General features: G+C 29.1%; 1 protein-coding gene across 2 annotated transcripts in view; it reads right to left on the reverse strand.

Moving 5' to 3' along the window:
• Positions 1-18157, reverse strand: part of LOC111635152 (patched domain-containing protein 3-like) — a 30757-nt gene extending 12600 nt beyond the window's left edge. The window contains exons 1-4 of one of the 2 annotated variants that reach the window (XM_023380020.1): positions 18079-18157; positions 10027-11070; positions 9634-9948; positions 4780-7839 (exon numbers count right to left, since the gene is read on the reverse strand). In XM_023380020.1, coding sequence (XP_023235788.1) covers positions 6617-7839; positions 9634-9948; positions 10027-11029 — 2541 coding nt within the window. In that variant the 5' untranslated portion in view covers positions 11030-11070; positions 18079-18157 and the 3' untranslated portion in view covers positions 4780-6616. Of the gene's footprint in view, positions 1-4779; positions 7840-9633; positions 9949-10026; positions 11071-18078 lie in introns of those variants that run through there. The other variant, XM_023380029.1, reaches the window with a different exon arrangement.
• Positions 18158-20687: the final 2530 nt, after the last annotated feature.

Raw genomic sequence — 20687 nt, forward strand, 5'->3', positions numbered from 1 at the left:
AAAGTCGAATTATAATAAATAGCTATAAATCTTTCCTTATAAACACGTCATTCTGTTTATTATCTGTGTGTAAATAATTACATCGTTATATGAATACATAATTAACACGTTTCTTTCTCATTATTAACCTATTATTTTATATTTTCATTTTCTTACTTTTACATAATAATTCAATACTTCACTATTAAAACCGTTTTGTTGTTATAGCAATTTATATATTTACAAACGTTACTGCTATTGTACAATTCGAAGAAATAAAGAACAAATATATGATTTTCTTTTAAATGTTTATTCTAACTCATAACAATTAATTTATTAATATCTCATAACAGTTAACGTGGATTGTTTTAGTTAATTTTGCAGTCAATTACTGACCTTCAGTGTGTCTTTGCCTTTTCTTAATCTCGAGAAATGTGCTTGATAAATAAAACTTGACGACAAATATAAAAATTTTGAGGGCAGGAATCTTCGTTTGACTGTATAAGAACTTTCAAGGCAAACCCAAAGTTACGTTCTTATAATTCAAAACTTTCTTCCTGAAATGTGTTAGATAGATTAGACCGGTAAGGCACTTTTGTTGTAGGAAAAGTATGTATAGGGACAAAACACTACTAATTTCAGGCAAAAACAATATATTTGAAATGAAATGAATTAAAAATATGATTTAAAATTGCAGCTTAGCATTGCTTGTTATACAAAGAAGTTACTAATGAATTAGAATTTCTTATAAATAATTTTAAAAAGTACTTATTTTGCAGCCATTCAGTTACTTAAATGAAAATATTTCTCATAATTATTTCTTTAGAAATTATAAATATGCAGCGTTTTTTTTCAAAAATAAATATTTTATTGTAAAAAATTATTTAAAAATTAAAAATTTTTATTACTATCCGAAAATAATAAAGGCGTTTAAACTAACTGAAACTATAGAAAACTTTATAAATGTACTGTACAGTACTTTACTGACAATATCACGTGTGAAATACAAGTCAATAATCTAAACTCAGAAAATTCTTATTAAAATCTGTTGAATTTTTTCAATTATAATATTATATAAAATGATATTCTGTACTTTGTAAAAGTTCGTAGAACTTATAAGTTGTAATATGGAAGCAATTCAATGCTCTGATTATTTGAATAAAAGTTGTTTTATAATAGTTTAAGCAGCAAGGACTTGGCTTCTGCTAAATTTATAATGCAAAAAATAAATTAGTTGTTTCGAAGGTCGCAAGGAACGTTGACAACCAGTTTGACATAACGTGAATGAATTTACGCAAAAATAGAAAACGAGGTAAACTCTTACACTTAACCTAAATTACAGAATAAAAAAGGAAACGCTTCTGGATAATTGGTGTGATTTCTGATTATATTAAGTTAACATACACTATTCTATTTATTAATATATTAAATGTAGGGGGAGGGCAAGATGGAGGGGTGGGCAAGATGGAAATTACTTACCCACCCCGAACGGCGCGACGAAGCACCCGAAATTCCATGCACACAGAGACACCCGGAAATCTTGTATTTACGAACCGCGACTCAGACCGGTTGGTGCCATCAAGTGACCTGTTCAAGTATTTTTTATTTCGCAGCAGATTATTACGCAATCATTGTATTATTTCGCAGCAGATTATTACGCAATCCTATGTATTCCATCTTGCCTTCAGGGTGACGGCAAGATGGAATTTTTGACGTTTTTACTTCATGATTCCTAACAGATTTTATACTTAATATATTAATTATTTTTAATTACACAATTTTTTTAACTAATAAGATGTGGACAAGTTTATAATTCCCGTACATAATCTTAATCATTCCAGCATCATCAAATTTTTAAATATCGAAATAAGAAAACAGTATGTTGCTTTAACACATATTAAATTCTTGAATCTCTATAACATCAATTATATCAAATGTTTAATTTAAACAAAGTTAGCTTTTTATCCTCTAAGATTTCGAAAGTAGAGTTTTCAGTCATCTTAATTTTCGTAAACATTTCAGATACGGAATTTTTTCTTGTGTTTTTTACTAACTTATTTTTTACGAATTTTTTACATTTGTTTTCATACAATACTTAAAGCATTTTACAGCGTCAAATGAAATCATATGTAAGAAATGATAGCGTAAAGAGCCTTCCAAATCTGATATTATAGTCGCACGTATCAGGCAACATAAAGTTTTAAAAAATACTAAAAGTTGTCATGAATACGATATATAATAAATGGTCTCGAATTAGAAGATTATTATTGTATTTTTTTACCATCCCAGCAGTTATATAACTGGGAAAGTATTTCGATCGGTGAAAAAATGACTTCCTAAGAATTTTACATTTCTGATCTGAGGACATTCAAAGGTCCAAAAATTAAAGCAATTCGGATACTTTCTTATATGTTTTGCTCGATTTGAAACTGAATAATTCTTGCTATTCTCGAGAAATTTATGAAATTTTTCAGGGAGGTTAGTGTATTACGGAAAAATTTCTAGAAATTTTCAAGAAAATCAGACCATTGGAACGGCAGATATGGCTTAATTAATATCTCTCTGAACCAATCTGACGATTGAAATGTAGTGATAACAACTAGTAGAGAAGACAACATATTAATTATGTCTAGCAACAATGTCCCTAACTTCTTAGGTTATTTTTTTATAATAATTAATTGTTCATATTTTTTATCGTTTCATTCATCTTCATTGCATGTAATTTCAACTATTATTTCTCTCAAGCAGTTCTATCGGATTTTTATTTACCAGATAAACATTTATAGATGTTAATCTAAACATATCGTATCGTCAATATCAAGATAAATTGTTTTTATTAAACTTATGTAAACTACTCTCCCCTTTCGTTATAATAATTTCTTAAGCCACGGATTTTTATATATGTACAGTACTATATGAGTAGTTAATATTATGATATGTATTAAAAATTAAGTTATGAGTTTAGTTATTTTGAAACTTTTAGATCAAAGTAAACATTAAAAAATTAACTAACAAATATAATATATTTGACTTAATACGTTCAGATTAATTGGTAACAATGAATGAACAAATTAAGTGGAATCGATCAGAAATTATATATCGTATTATCTTCATTATATAAACATGTAGATCAGTGTTTTTCAAAAAGAACAGAAAGAAACTTAAATACGTAGTTTTTAAAATCACTTACATAGTCTTAATATGGCCCTGGGGGTCGCCAGAATTTTTTAACTTGTAAAGGAGTCGCTTATTCAAGACGGTTGAAAAACACTGATGTCGATGATCCACGAAATAACTGTCAAAATGGTTCCTATTGTGTACCATTGAAAAACACGTTTCATGCAGAAAATACTCATGAATGTATATATATATAACATACGTACCCAGTTTATGTGTACCTATTCAGTTTTTCAAATGTTCCATAAATGATAATAAAACGATAAGTGTTCTTAATTGAGATTAAAAAACATTAAAAATTCTCTAAACACGGAAGAATTCACTTATGTCATGCATACGATGATTACTGAACATTTTGCGAGCACTTTTTCTTTATAATAAGTACTTTAAGAACAGTTCTGGCTTTCAAACTTTTAAGAAACACGTTATATTAGAATACGATCCTAATGTAATCCGTAAGTGTGCGAAGGATTTGCTGTTTAGTGTAACAGCTTTCTCGGATATTGTGATACATATAACAGTGGAAAAGTATGGTGATCGGTGAAGAAACGATCCTTCAAAATGTTTACATTTTTGAGTTTAGAACGCCTTGAAATGTCGAGAAATGCAGAAAAATTCAGAGTTAACTTTTGTATTTGTGGTTATTGGTGTGTGTTTGTGTGTGGGTGGGGGGCACGAATTTATTCAGCTTCATTGAAGTTTCATAACTCTTGAGGTTTTGTCGAAAATGTCCGAAATTTTCAGGAGGGTTCATTTCTTAGGGGGTTGATGAAATTGACAAAGTGAAAAGATAAAGGAGATCGTGTGTATCTCCAGTAGGGTCGAACTTAATAATGATTTTTCTAGTTATTAGCATTAACGATTTTTTATAAAACCCATCAACGTTAATCTTTTTGACATTTTACAAAATTTAAAAATATAAACAGGTTTTTAATAATGAAATATCGTAATAAATAGCGCCACACGCAATTTTAAATGTTGAGGGCAAGTTAAGTAATTTGTTGCTGGATTTTTAATAACATATAATTTTAATAATGTTTAAATTTAAGAAATGTTATAAACGATAATGGTCTAACATAATGTGATAAATAGAGTATAAACTTTCTGAAGTTTTTCAGGAAGGTTGTATTAGGAGGATTGATGCTGTTAAATTTTGGTTGTTAAGGGTGGAGTTTTTGTAGTGATAGAGGGTGTCATGAGTCATATCACAAATACGGTCAGACTTAAAAATTTTTATAAAATTCACATTTTCCCTCGATATTAAACTATTTGTCATTTTATAATAATTAGTAATATAAAAAGTTTTTTAAAACAGAATATTATAACAGATGGAGCTTTACTAAGTATATATGTTTTGGCCGAAAATGTTACGCAACTCGTTGCAGGATTTTCAGCCATGTATTTCATGCTTGCTTTTAGTTGTCAATACTTCAAAAATTTATTATATATTTTTTGTAATTTTTAAATTAATTTTTGTAAATTTTTTATAATATTGTTACGTATCAGAATATCGGCTACGTAAGCAATGTGTGAAGTAAAGCAAAACAACATACATTTATGGCACCATTCCGTAATTCCAAATATATCAGGTTCAAAAAGGACAAGGCATTTAATTGACTCGTAAACTGTATTCTATTTCCACATTTAAAATTTTTCGATCTTTAACAGAATTTAACAGAATACTTTTTCTCTTTATTGAAGTTACGGTTTGTATGGAATCAATTATACACAGTCCTTTACTGTACTAATAAGTATTCACATATCAAATTCTAAATATTTGTGAATCTATAAAATTCATTAAAGTAAACAAACGTGGATAAGTTTTGTTAATTATAACTAAACTTTTGGAAATCCATGTATATAAACAGCGGGCGTATACGTGAATTTTACATAATTTCATGTAATATTCTAACGTTACCATTAAACATATTATTTTCTAACAGTTATTTTAGGATAAAGTATTAATTATTCTTTAAAGACATAATAGTATAGTCCAGATATGTTGACAACATTTTCATCTTGTGGAGAAATGATGACAAAGCACGGCGTTTTATAAACACGGTCAACAATAACCCATTTGGGTTGGCATTGGATTTGGAGCAAGAAAGTGAAAATAATGTTAACTTCCTAGCTGTATCGATCACGTTCAAAGAAGGAGAGATATGGACAGGTATATATCGCAAACCGGTTTAGCTATTCATTATCATTCCAAGGAATTCTACAGATCCTAAGCACATTAAGTTTGCAGCTTTTCGACCATGGAATAAAAGAGCGTACACCCATTGCACGAATATATATGGTACCTATGAAGAATTAAATTACATACGGAGGACAGCGGTACAACAAGGATACAACAGAAGAGAGGTCGAAGTACTTATTAAGAGACTACAGAAACAAAACCGGCAACCTCCCGAAGCTGAACAAAGAAAAAATGTGGTACTTAATTATTTTCCAATTCTAAACAAAATGATTAGGAAGGTTGCCAACAATAATAATCTACGAATAATATATCGGCGCAATCCAACTGTGTACAGATTGTTAAGGAATGATAAGAGGAAGGATTGACGAAATAACATGACAGGGGTATATTTATTCTATACCCCTATAAAAGATAATCGATTTAACTCCGACCTTGTGTATATTGGGGCAACTATGCGAAGCTTATAACAAATGATAAATGAACACAAATACACTATATGTAGGAGCATTGATGATACTGTACTTGCAGCGTCTGCAAAACAACAAGATATCACCGTATTATGGGATCGAGCGGCAATCATTAGATCTACGAGATCTACACAAGCTGTGAGGCATCTTGAAAAAATAGAGATACACGAAGAACATATTACCAGGAAATGCATTAATCACAGGTATGCTGATGGATTATCCACTGCTTGGAAGTTCTTTCATAATAACGCTAGTTACCATATGTATCATCGTGGAAGGCACTGTTATTTTTTTACATTTATTTGTTTGTACTTTTCATTCATTTTGTATTTTTAAAATTTTGAATAACCCACAACCGCATTTCCGATGATGTTTTCAACCGCGGTTTGAGTTTGCTCAATTTTTATAGTACATAAATTCGAATGCTTTGTTTTTTTTTATTACTAGAATAACTGATGAAAACCGCTAAAATCGGTCGAAAACGTTTTTATCGAATTAAACATTTTGCTGGACCGTTAAAAATGTTATTTATATTATTTTTATATTAATTATTCTTACACTAGAGCTTCAATTGCCATATTTCAGTTACTTCGATTGAAATTAAAACGTATACAAGACAACAGTAAATTGTTATCAGTATTTCATAACAAAATATTATTCTGAGGAGTTTAATACACATATTATTCGAAATTTATCGAAATGTTTTTTGTCTGTTTGAGGATTGAAAGAAATCAATTATATTCAAATTCCGATAAAAATGTAAATATCAATGAGATTATTTATCATTCCCAATTTAACAAGAAACCAATTTCAACTTTTTGAAAATGGTATAAATGATGGAAAGAACAACAGGAATAAAGAACAACGCATGAAAAGAAGTTTCTACGACAACAAGAATTACAATTTTTGCAAATGTGGAAAGAAAATATACATTGGAATATAATATCAATATTCCTAATCCCGTAGTCAATGATCCTTGAAGTATTGGAAAACCTATACGATATAGAGAATCTTTTAATTTTTCGTTTGGTGTTGCGCATGGTGATATAACATAAGCATACGTAATATGAGCAGGATAATTCACGCTAAATCCCACACACAGAATAAGGCTCATCATTGATATAATATCCAAGTTGACGCCCCATAAGGACATGTAACCTAAAGTTTCTACCATTGAACAAACCACAGATATTGCAACAATAATTGCGATTAATAAATTCGGTACAAACAATAGAAAAATTGCTGTAATTAGTACAGCAGTAATCCAAAACAACTGTTGAATCATTTGTCCAATGATAATTCCTTGTTCAATCATACCTGACTTAACAGAATGCAGTAGTACAGAAATTTCGGATTCCTCAGCAATTTTCAATAAATCTCTTAATGCATCTTTTTCCGTGTGTGACGAATTCAAATTCTTTCCCATAATAAAAAACCTACTGTATAAGATGTCGGTATTGTTACTGTTAAAAACGACATCATTCGAGAGAGACTGGGCTGCTCGGATATTAAAGAACACATCGCGAAGTCCATCGATAAAGTCTTGCTTGTTTGACATATTGTAGCCTTGTAATGAAAATTTTGCTACCGGACTTTTCTGAAATTCTTTGTAGAATTTCAACCATGACACAGTAAATTCTTCTCCAGCAATATTTGGATGATTCTCGAATTTAGTCAACAGAGTTTCTATCGATTTTTGTACTTTTATATCTGAGTAATCCAACGTTTCATTAATAATTATGTGAAACGGATATGAGTAACGCGTAAAGTACTTGAAATTATTATTAATTGCTTGTGTAATTAGAGAATCTTCTGGAAATAAATTTTCGTACTTAATACCTTCCTCAATGTAAAATGTACCCCAAATTCCAAATGATAAGTTAATGATATAAATTACAATGATAATTATCTTCATCAGAGGATTGGATAATGTATTTCCTAATATATCTCTGAAAAGTACCATTATAAATTCTTTTTCGTTGTTATTATTCTGTTCAGGATATTCATCGCTTTGTTCTGAAATGGAAAAGAATTAAAATTAATATCAAGAATGAAATAATATAAAATCTAAAAGCTTATGTTGAATTAAATATAAACTTTGTTAAAACTTATGTCTACAACACAACGTACTGTACTGTACATGTATGATTTGTGTTACTTAACACTAATATTTTGATTATAAACTATTCTTGCTCAATCTTCATATCATATATTACGTTATAGTTTTAGCCATCACAAGCATCGTGGATAAAATTATTCAGCCCGGATAGTTGGTTTCTGTCTGCCGCCTAATTAACTTTTAACTTGTTAGCTCTCTAGAATTTTCTTGGTTCTCATCATGTGTCTGAACGAAAATAGTAGCTAGTTTCCTCTATAAAAACTTGTTGGCTATTCTTCCATTTGTTGTATTGCCATAGCCTTCAAACCAAACCTTTAAATTTTCTTAAAGTGATACTGTAAGAGAATATACATGTATTTTTTCAGAAAGAATGTATCAGGCGTTGTCAAATTTGATCATGTTTGGTTTTTAACTCTAATAACTCTATTTAACTCTTTAACTCTAAAAAGTTTTCCATAAGATTATATATTCGTCAGGACTCATAGTAGTGTGTTGATAAAGACAAATTTTGATATATCAGAAGCAGTTGGCTTACGAAACGATTTCAATTTGTTATCAAGAGTAATAAAACACTCCGTGTTGACTCCATAAACTATTCTGTCTGCAGAATATCAATCGATTTCTGCAGTGAAATAAAGGTTAGAATTTCACAAACGAGACATTTCCAGGCTTAAAGAAATACACCCCACAATCTCTCGAAATAAGATTTGCAGCCGTATATTTACCCAGAGACTGCAGTGTAAATTGTGATGTCTCGTAAAGTTAACTAACGGTGTTACTTGACTTTGGACTCATTAAGAAAACATAAAATATGTTCTTGTAGGTATTCTTCATGAAATCGTCTACGACAACCGTGTATTTACTCTACAATGGAATTTCATTTCCCTGCTGTAAGATCTCATATTGTTTAAATGAGTGGCGGCGCTGTTGTTGCCGCAGTTCGCCATGTTGTTTTCTGTTGTTTGTTCTTATCGCCATAAGTTAAAGTTGGTAAGCATCAAATATTAAATTATTCATTAATTAGTTGCGTTATATTCGTTTATTAATTCATAACGTTGTCACTCGACGCCGATCCAAACCTTATATTGCAACCTTTTCTAATCATTATTCAGCCTCCAATCGTTTTAGTGTTTTCTTTCTTTTTGAGAGTGCACATGTGTAAAGCATAGCGAAAATTTTCTCATAGAACCGAAAGCTTTTTTTAATTACTGGTAACAAGTAATTCATGTTCTCAGCTAGGTGTATATGTATAATAATTACCCTAATTATCAACTTTGTGTTTTCTCATAAGAAAATTTCAATTTAAATAAATGATTTCCGATAAAATTGGAAATACTACAAAAATATCTTTTTATTTGTTTTATTCAATGAACGAATTTCAGCTTGCATATTAATTTTAAACACTAGTTTACACTCAAAAGATGAATGCAGGTTTAAATATAAATTTAATATTTGATTTTATACGTTTCTGTAAAATAAAATATTATAACAAAAAATATTTGATGTGTGCTTGAGAAAACCCAGTGAATTATAACAGAATTTCATGTCAAGCGATACCAAACATAAATTTTCGATAAAGTAATAGGACTGATTTACAATTATATATACTGTAAATATTACATTTTCTGAGATCACCAAAAATTTATAAATTATAAAATATAATCATTCGTTAAAAATTAATGCTAACTTACCACATCTAACAAATTTTCCGGAACGAACATTTTTAGCTTCTCTATATCCACTCAACGCCAATAATCCTCCGAAAAACGTTATCTGATATATAAAATTGAACATTATACAAGTAGCAGTATAATAACTGAATATTCGGATGAAGGGAAAAGGAGCCATCATCCCAATGCAATACGAAATAAAATTAGTAAGTGAAGTCAACGTGATGGTAATTCCTGCTTCGCCATACGTTACTTCCATGCGTTTTTGAACTGAATGTTTGGAATCAGTGATCCTCCAACATGCTATTATTACGAAAGCATCGTCTATTTCGGTCACTAAAATAAATATGAAATTCTTATTAAACATACCACACTATCTTTAAAGTATTTTTGACGCAACAATGATTTTCTTACCAAGCACTAAAAATGGAATGGTAACATTCCAGTAAGTACTTTCTACACCCGATGCAGCCATCAATCCAAAAGATGAGACAACGGCCAAACCAGCGTTGATTACACTCGCTAAACCAAGAAGAGGTTTACTTCTCATCCAGCTATTACTCATGTTAAGAAATATCGAAAATACAATCATAATTGCGACTAAACCTCCTATTTTTGGTTTTATTTTTTCAAATTCACTTTCAAATCCTCTTTCTATAGCTAATGGAGAACTTGGAACTACTTTGACATTTATAAAATGATATCTCTGAATCATCTCATAAACACGAGTTGACCATTTTTTGAACAGTTCCATTTTTACTTTATTTTTGTCATCAGTTACATAAATAAGCGCAATGGCATTTACTTCTTTTACGAAGTTGTGATAATCCTCTGTAACTCCTCCTAAATTTAAAAAGTAGGCTCTGTAGGTAAAAGACAACAAATCTACATCTACAGGATACTTCAGCTTCTTTCTCTTTTGTAGTAAGAAATCTATTCCCACTTCTGATATCACTTCAATAATAGGATTTTCAAAGCATTTTTTGTGCATATTTGTGCAGACATCTGAATATTTTATTAGCTTTCCATCAATTTCTAACGTTGTATTTTGTATGATTTCATCGACCAATTTCACTTCTGAAAGAACGTTTTTTGTAAACATGTTTCCTTCATCTCGTTTCGAGATTTGTATTATCAGACAATTGGGTAAATGAGGAATTCTTATTTGATCAGAAAATTGAGATGAGTTATATAAAAAGGTATTTTCTACATATTTCTTAGTGTTAAAAAATTGTCCTTTATCCGGATTTGTTATATCATTAAATGTCTCACTTGGTGTTAATCTTCTGATAAAAATGGATAAAGTAACAGAAAGTATCATTGGTAAGATAATAAAGCAATATGGATGTTGTCCAACTTTCTTTCCGAGATTTTTAAAAATGTAGCAACATGTTTTTCTTATGCAATCAAGGTTCATTCTGCAGTTTCAGAATATTCGTTGATTATTTTTCAGGTTATCTGAAAAATACATAAATGTATATTTTATATTCAAAATAATTTGAAAAATCTTGTAAGTGTACTGAAATAACTTTTGGAAGATTTTAAATACAGTAGAGCGTCGATTACGCGAAAGTCAATTATCCGAAACTTTAATTATCCGAAAGAATTTCAGTCGGCAAATTTGAATTTTCGCCAGTGCTTTGGCGCTGCAATCTTTGGCTATGTCTTGGGCTACACAAATATTTTTCGTTTTTGATACTAAATTAACTTCTGAAGTATAATTTTTTGTTGTTTTTATATTTTTCTATATATTTATTTTGTTTGTACAAAACAAAGAAGTAATTTTTTACGATACAATAGTCACGATTATTATTTTAAAAAGTTTACGTTAGGCTTAACATCGAGGAAAATTCAACGCAAAGCGATATGCAACAGACAAAAATTTCAACATGGGATAGGTTAATATATGCTTTGTACATAATCGGTTATCCGAAATGTCGATTTTCCGAACAACTCCTGTCCCCAATTGATTCGGATAATCGACGCTCTATTGTATTTTCAATTATTAAATAAAAACTTAGTTCTATACTTTGGATGAAATCGTTTAATTTCATGGTTAAAAGTAAGAATATTGTGAGAAATAAACTTTAGTATAATCATAATAAAAAAACCAATCTGGTGTTACGTTTACCACTAAAGAGAAACGTTATTGAGGAATGTTCGAAATGCATTTAAAAGTAATAATAAAATAAACAGAAAAAACATAGAAGGTTTTCTTCCATCCACGCTACAAGTTTAATAAATAATGAGAAGGAAAAATATTTAAATAGGCAAAAGAGATTTTATAAAGAGGAACAGAACACCAGGTTTAAAATTTGTTGATTTTATAATCTATATATACAATCGAGATGGGTTGATAACAACAATAATAATAATAATGAGCGAAGAGCCCAGGGTTAGGAGTTGAAACTTGAAATTTGGTACACATTTAGGGTACGTCACGAGAACGCATACTAAGAAGGGATTTTTCGAAATTTCTCCCCACGGGGGAGAGAGACAGGATTAAGGAGTCTAGAGCAGTGGTTCTCAATCTTCCGGAGGTGGTCCTCACCTTTCTCCGGAACTATAGCATGATTGGTTTTAAAGCAAAGAAAAATAGAAAGAAGTGACGGAATTAAAATTTTGTTTAGAACTTTGTTTTTCGAAAATAGACTCTCGTTATTTGTACTTGATGCTGCATTCATCCTCCTGAAAGGCTCAATCCTGGACTTCAGAGTGACTCTTACCCCGCGCCTTAATTATTTGTTTTCTTTTTTTTTTACTAACTCGGCAGTGTTCCGACAAAACACACCAGCTGGCAGGAACCTACAATAAACTTGCGTAATCTAAATTTTTGACAGCCCCTCCCCAACACTTTAAATTTTCAATATCAAAACTTTCTTGTACAGTGGGTGATCGGTTAACGAACATAATCCGTTCCAAGTCTTTGTTCGCTATCCGAATTGTTCGTTATCCGATTATTGATTTACCATAGGTTTTAATGGGAATTTAATTAATTCGTTCTGGAGACCCCAAAATAAAAAATATATACTTTCTTGATACGTTTATTTATAGGCCTATGTAATAATAAAAATACATACGTACTGTACAGTCTTGCGTTTTTATTAGTCATAATTTTTTCATTTGAAAGGATTAAAGAATCTGTCTAATGCCGATTGCTTTTCTCTCTTCTTCGGAATTTTTAGTAAGTAATTAATAGCATTGCAATTGTAGAAATCCCCAAACCTCAACCTGGTTTGGATGCCATTCTAAGACCGTTGTTCTGACATCCTCTCACTTCTTCATAACATTTTTAATTAATAGCAGATATCGGCATTAATCCTCTTTTTTCAAAAGAAAACATATCTTGCCAAGTTTATTGGTGTTCTTCATTCAAGAGATCTTGTCGTTCTTCTGTCGTCAGATCCGTTTCGGGTTCCATTATGTTACAAACTCTGCAATTTATACCTTCGCATTCATCATCAAATTTATTTTTAAAGCGAATACCAGAAAAGAATAATTCAGGATCCAGATCATATTCCAAATTCCAAATAACTCAACTATAGAAAAATAAATTCGACTACAACGATTACGTCCAACCAATAGTAAAATCACAATGGTTGACTACAATGTATTAAATGGTCGCCATATAATTAATGTATTACGATGTCTTTTCCAATTAAATCTTTTCTTATTTACTTTTATTAGAAAATGAATAAATATTTAATAAAATATTTAATAAATACTAACCATACCCAATATACACAATACTAATTTAATAAACTAACAACTATTATTAATAATGTTAAAGTTTCGTTCTTTCATTGTCTTTCCTTTATAACACACATAAACATAAAACGATTTTAAATAGTTTTAAACAATTAAAAATAAAATTTATAATGACTGCCGATTCCTACTCAGAAAAATCATCATTAAATAATACGAAGCGATTTTATCTGTATTGTTCTTTTGTTCGTCGTTTTACCATTTTTTCCGAGTAATCGATCAACTACATCATAATATATATGAAAATCAATTTAGTGCATAATTACACGCTGGTTTTGATTGAATTTTTCATTTATCGTTATATAAATTTAATTACTCGTATAATACGTATTTCATATTGTTCTAGTAAGTACACGAAACAACAGAAAGGAAATAGCGCAGTAAATGTAGACATATCACGCTTGCCTACATAAGTAATTTTAGATATTACGGCAAAGCAAAATTATATACTGTAATTTATTCTTGATATGTCGATAGTATAACAGATACTCATGTATACATGCTGTTGATATTCGTGCATGATTTATTTATTTTCTCAATTCGCAGCGAGTAAAATAGCATTGCAAAGCGATATTAGCAGTGTTTTTTACTTTCAAAACTAGGTTAAGAACATTCGATGCTTCGGGCACTCAGTAAATACTTTTTTTATTATTATAGTCACGAATTTGTTGTCTTGTGTCAAATAATATAAAAAACTTAAGCATATAAAATTGTTTAATAGTATTACTTATTTTTACTTGAAAAATTTTAACTATTTTATTGTGCACTTTAAATTCAGAGATGATCAATTTACAGTTTTTATATTGTCCGATATGGAAAATATTTTTGGCTCTTTCTAGGCCGTAAATAAAAATTCTATATTAATTAACAGTTTTCTCGAAACTTAACAATTGTAAAATATAAATTAATTATTTTTTAAAATTTTTTACATATCCTACTTATAAAAAACAAAATCAAATTTCCAGGAAGCTTTTTTTATTTTGAAACACTGACGAGCAATTATATATTGTGGCATCGTCATATCGTCACGATGCCGAACTGCAATTTACAATCATATTTTTAATTTATTTAATTTAAAATATATACTCTCCACCTCAAATTAGTAGTGGCTTGCCTTTGTACATCATACTTTTCCTTTAACAATAGAGTCATGCCGGTCGTCTGCCTAACTTCTGGGTGCGTATCGGACTTTTCTATATACAGGTAACCCCCGTATAACACTGGAGTTATGTTCCAAAAAATTGCCGTGAAATTTATACGAAACAAAGAACTGGTGCGAAAGGAGGGGGTTAAATTCCAAAAATTAAAAAAAAAAACATGCTGTTAAATCCTTATTTAAATCGAATTTATTATTCATTTTTTCAAAGGTAAAATAAGTAAATATTTTACCAGAGGATTATTCATCCTATATGATGCTCATGCTTTTATTACATTTCATGTTACCCAATTCACGAACCGTGTTAGAGTGAACCCGTGCTATAGAAGTGCCGTGTAATACGAGGGTTACCTGTAGTTAATCGGGGCATGCTCTTGCTACTAAAGATTCCATATCTGAATTTTACTTATTTTACATAGTTATCTGGATCAGTGGTTCTTAACCAGTGTCCCGCGGTACACTGGTACAAGTGGTTAAGAACTAATTGTGTTCCGCGAACCTACCTCCAGTGCTCTACGAATGAAAAGATTTTAAAGTTATTATATGAATTTATTCCCATTGCTATATTCGTAGATAATTCCATGTTTTTATTTTATTCAGTATATTAAAACTTATTAGCTTATTGCTTCATTGTTTACCGAGAATTGTAAACATGGAATTACTTATCAATTTTTGAATATATTGATGCTTATTCTCCGTGTAATAAAAAGTATATGAATGGTGTTCCGCGACCTCAAAATGATTGAGAACCACTGCTCTAGATTAAGAAAAGACAGGCGGACGAACAAACGATAGCAGGAATTTATAGGTATATAATATAACAAAAGACATTAAAGTTTGTTACATTATTACATTAGCAATCGTTTTCTTTCTTTTTTTAATCTTATCTTCGAAACCGGACATATAAAAAAATGATTTTAAAAAACTTCTTCAACAATTACGTTTATGTAGTCGAATGAGAGAAAGAAATTTAATTTTCCTTCAAACATTACTTATTACAAGAGAAAATATTATATATTAACGCTTCTGTATTATCATATGTAATTATATTTTATTTACAAACATATTAGTAAAAACATTAGTTAATCAAAACAGTTTAACAAGTTATAAACATAAGAAGAGAATACGTAAAGCGTGAAATGAATATAAATTAATGGAGATTATATTGCAATTATATATGAAATAACGCGACTGGAAGAACAGGTTTAGAAAAAATTTCATGTTTCATGATTGCTTCTGGCGAAATTTTATTTGTAAAACCTATAATACAGTCGACCCCCCCTATAAGATCATTGATTTTTCCGTTTTATCTGAATTACATGTTGTACGAGTCACTTAGATTTTACAAATATGTGAGCCATTCACAGTCCGGCACACGTATTTGTAAAATCTAAGTGACTCGTACAACATGTAATTCAGATAAAACGGAAAAATCAATGATCTTATAGGGGGATCGACTGTATTTGGGTCCTTTAATAAAATTATTCGCTTTTCATTTTATAAAAACAATGATACCGAAGCTGTTCGTTTTTTAAATAGAAAAACTGACGTCATATTATTAGTTTAATTTTTAGTTAAGAAAACGAAGTCGAATGTAGGTGAAATCTCGATTATGACAGTAAAAGAATAAACCCAGCATATCCTTTGCATAGCAATGGACAGAGTTGAAATGCCTTCTGGCACTTATATCCTGTTACTTACTTTAAAAAAAGGTGCAAAATATAAAATGTGTCGATTATATTCTTTACGGCTGTTCTAAGAGGAAGCCAAGAAGCCGAAAAAAACACCATTAAGATATTTATAATAGAGTTTGCGATCACAGTATTTGATTCTTTCATGTAAACTGGAAAGACCTAGTGTAAACCATGCAACGTATGGAATGTTAGTAAACAGTAAATTACTTAGTTTATTTAATAATAAATATATCTTATCGAGTTTTCTTAAAACTTTATTGAGAGGAGATGGATATATTATAGACCAATGCAGGTAATCATCAACCATACATTATAAATTCGCAAAAAAAAAGAAACCTTTTATACTTCCTTAAAGAAACTAACAAGTACGGTATCATTGTTTAAAGAAAAAAAAAACACCGAAACGTTTAGTTAATTTAAATTATTTATTACGGCCTAGAAAGAGCGAAAAATTATTAATTTTTTGAACTGAAAATTCATAAAAACATTGACTTGTTTTATACTGACTACTCCCAGTAAAACTGATAAAGTACTATAAAGTATTCAATATTTTTTTAAATAAATAAATACCATATTTAAATTTTTTCTGCCTTACGCTGTTATTCCTTTCTATTAAACGAATAATAAGTTTTCTTGTTTCTGAAATAAAATGATTTAAGAAAAAAAAAACAATAAATTCTCATATTAGGAATATTAATTAACTTCAAATGTCATTCTGCAGTGTTTATTAATTTTTAATAAAATTTATAAAATTACTTTAATTCAAAAGTTGTATTCAAAACTCCTTTAGGATATTACTAATTTTTGTAAGGAAATGTTAATAAATTTGCTTTCACAGAAACTAAAATACTTTCACTATGAGACAATATAGAAATAGAAAATTGATTATTTTTGAATTTAAAGTGCACAATAAAATATTTAAAATTTTTCCAAGAAAAAATAAGTAATACTATTAAACAATTTTATACGCTTAAGTTTTTTATATTATTTGACACAAGACAATAAATTCGTGACGATAATAATAAATGAAGTATTTACTGTGTGTTTGAAGCATCGAATGTACTTAACTCAGTTTTGAAAGTAAAATAAATACTGCTAATATCGCTTTGCAATGCTATTTTACTCGGTGCGAATTGAGAAAATAAATAAATCGATGGACGAAAATTAACAGCAAGTAGTTGAGTATCTGTTATACTATCGATATGTCAAGTATATAATACAAGAAAGTGTTGATATTGAAATTTTAAAGTATAACGATGAGGCCGCCTTTAATAAAATGAAAAAAAAAATGATTTTTCGGGCTTGCAATTATAAAAAACTATGCTTTTTCGTAGTGTATTTTAGTAGTTAAATCATAAAATTATCAGGTAATAAAATTATCATCGTATATAGCATTTGTTAACTCTGTACAATAATCAATTTCAAATTTAAAATTGATAGGGAACCAATTCTAATCAACAACATGTCCAGTGAGACTTTCTTCTTTTGCGATGGTCTTTATTTAGAAGGAAGTTACTGTAAATTTTTCTCTGTAATTCATTAATTAAACACTGCTAAAAGGAAAAGAATAGCTTTCTACGTTAACTTCTGTACACCTATTAATTTAAATGTTTCAATTACTTTTCTGATTATATGGTAAGGAAAAGGATATAAATAGTGTTATGAGCTCTCGACAACTTTCTACTTTTTCAGAAATGGTTCTAATTATCTTACTACATAATTCTCCTAAAGACAGAAATGTAATGTGAGAAAAGCGATAACAATAGACTTTAAGAAACTGAGAGTTTAAATTAGAACAGAATAGCGTTAGAAATTACAGCATCAATTAAATTATATTAATATTTTACTTACCTTTCTGGTAATGAACTATTCCTACATACAAAACTAATGTAGGCTTTCTGTAATCTAACAGCAACAATTTTCAATTACGAATGCGACAAAATGGACTGTTTCCAGGAATGTAGCAGATTATATTCACTAGTAAACGTATCTTTTATTCATCTTTAGTATATTTTATCTTTTGTTTTGAATAATATTTTTATAATTTTACGAATGGAATAATAATTATGTTAGATTGACAATAAATATTACTCAAAAAATCAGATTATAATCAACATATATAAATCTTTTCTGGTTAATGACGGATATATAATAAAAACGTGTTTTCATTACAAATCTATTATTTTTGTTAATATTTTATAAATTAAGTATTAAAACAGTGTTTTAACTGCAGGAATTTATAAATTAAAAAAACTCGTGAAATTCACAAAAATGAAGATTTATTATTAACATATAAAAATTACTAAATTCTAAAATATTAATTCGTATGATTAATAAACATATTTTAAATCTTTTTATTTAACAGAATTAAAAATATTAAAATTTAAAAAAGTACGTTGTTTTTAAGATCGTAAGGAATATAAAGATTTGTGTGGTATTATTTAAAATTTATAATAGAAAACAAATATAATTTATTCGTGTATACGATTTTCTGTTTCTGCGCTCTTATTACTTGAATGCAGATTGTTTTATAGTAATTTAAGCAGCGAAGGTTGATCGTTGCTGAATTTCGAATTTGAAAAATAACTTATTCTCCTGAAGGTCGTCAAGGAAAGTTGACAGGTATGACATAACGTGAATAAAATTAAGGAAAAATTGAAAAGGTCTCTTGAATATAAATTATAGAAAAAGATAACAAATAATTAGTGAGAAATCGCGTTAGATTAGACTAAAATAATTTATACTATATACCTCTAAGAAACGGTTTATAAACAAATGAACGAATTTGTTTTATCCTTCTAATCCGATTGATAGATGACATACGGAATGATGTCAAATATATAAACAAAGTTAGAGTTACGTGATGAGAAATGATTAATATTGTAATAGATGTACTATTTATACAAAAAATTCAAAGTTTCGCAGAGTACAGTTATGTAAGTTTATTTGTTTTTCAAATTTTACACGTCTTGACTGTAAATTAAAAACACATTTTTATTACTTTTAGACTGATGAGGTATCGGTACAAACTCAGATCTGAAATGCATATAAATGAAAAACACTGTGAACTAAAATTAACTTCTGAGTGGTTCTTGACCTCTAATGAACGTCGGATTGAAAGGAAAGAACAAATTTATTTGCCTATAGACTCCGTTTTGCAAATAACCCGTTTGGTGGTTTGCAAAATAAGTTATTCTATCTGGCGTATATTGCTAGTCTTAGCTTTATATTATAGAATACTTTATTTACATTAAGTAAAGTACAGTTTCTTGAATTTGGTTTTTCGATTATCTTATCGTTTGTATTATCCTCTTATAAATACTTATTTGCTTTTTATGCAAAACAAACGTGCATAAAAATTCTCTACGTATAGAAGATGTTATGCTTTAAATAATTCTGACAAGAAACGTTTACTTTTTCTAAAATAAACATTTTTTTTCAAAGTTATCTAACAGCTTTGAATTTTTAAAATGTTTGTTTTTAATTTTATTCTTTTTAGAGGTATTTTTTAAAGTTTCGAAGACAAAGTCGCTTACAGAAAAAAACGAGTTCCTTAACTTTGCCTGCAACATATGGTTGAGCCATCTGTAATAATATTTAATTTTAAAAACTTTATATATTTTTAACTGTTATAAAATAATAACAATCATAATTTTCAGGATAGGAATGGGCATAATAGAAAAGTTGTAAATCCCAATAACGAGTAAAATCTTCATTAAATCCGGCCCTATTGGAGATACACACGATCTCCTGTATCTCTAATAGGTTCTTTAATGATATCTCTTCATCGCCTTGAGCTTCAATCACCAAAATATAACAGTATTAATTCTCCTAATATCCAAACCTCCCTCAAAATTTCAGAAATTTTCGACAAAAGCAGAGGAGTTATTAAGCTTTAAGGAGAGAACAAATTGGTTCCTCCACACATATACACTAACATCTATACATACAGAAAAAACTAGATTTTTTTGTCTTTATCGACATTCAAGGTGTTTTGAGTCCTAAAATTTAAACATCTTAAGTTATCGTTTATTGACCGATTGCCACACTTTATTTTTCTTACAAATTTTATAATTCAAAATAAATTTAGTATATCTTACTTTTAAGCCAATAATTGTAAGGTATGTACTAATTTACTATTCTATGAAAAATTCTTTCGAATGTTCATTCTACTAAGCTTAATTAACAAACTTTGCAGTCTTCACTTCAAACAAAATATCAATTCAACCTGACTGCACGTCGCACATCCCAATAATCAGAAAAATCTTCCTATCCAACTTGTGAACCAAAAACAAAGTATTATCTCGAGTATTCTAATTTTAGCGGCTGAAGGCTGGAGTCAAAAAACAAAGTCATAGAATAATTCACACCTTATAAGCTGATAGAAACTGATACTCTAGACTTTCAACTGCTTTGTACAAAGTATCGTTTAAAGAAGAGTACCACGCCGAACCTGTAAG

This window comes from Centruroides sculpturatus, unplaced genomic scaffold, assembly GCF_000671375.1.
Source record: "Centruroides sculpturatus isolate CEXI.00-Female unplaced genomic scaffold, Cexi_2.0 scaffold108, whole genome shotgun sequence".
Classification (NCBI taxonomy): Eukaryota; Metazoa; Arthropoda; class Arachnida; order Scorpiones; family Buthidae; genus Centruroides; species Centruroides sculpturatus.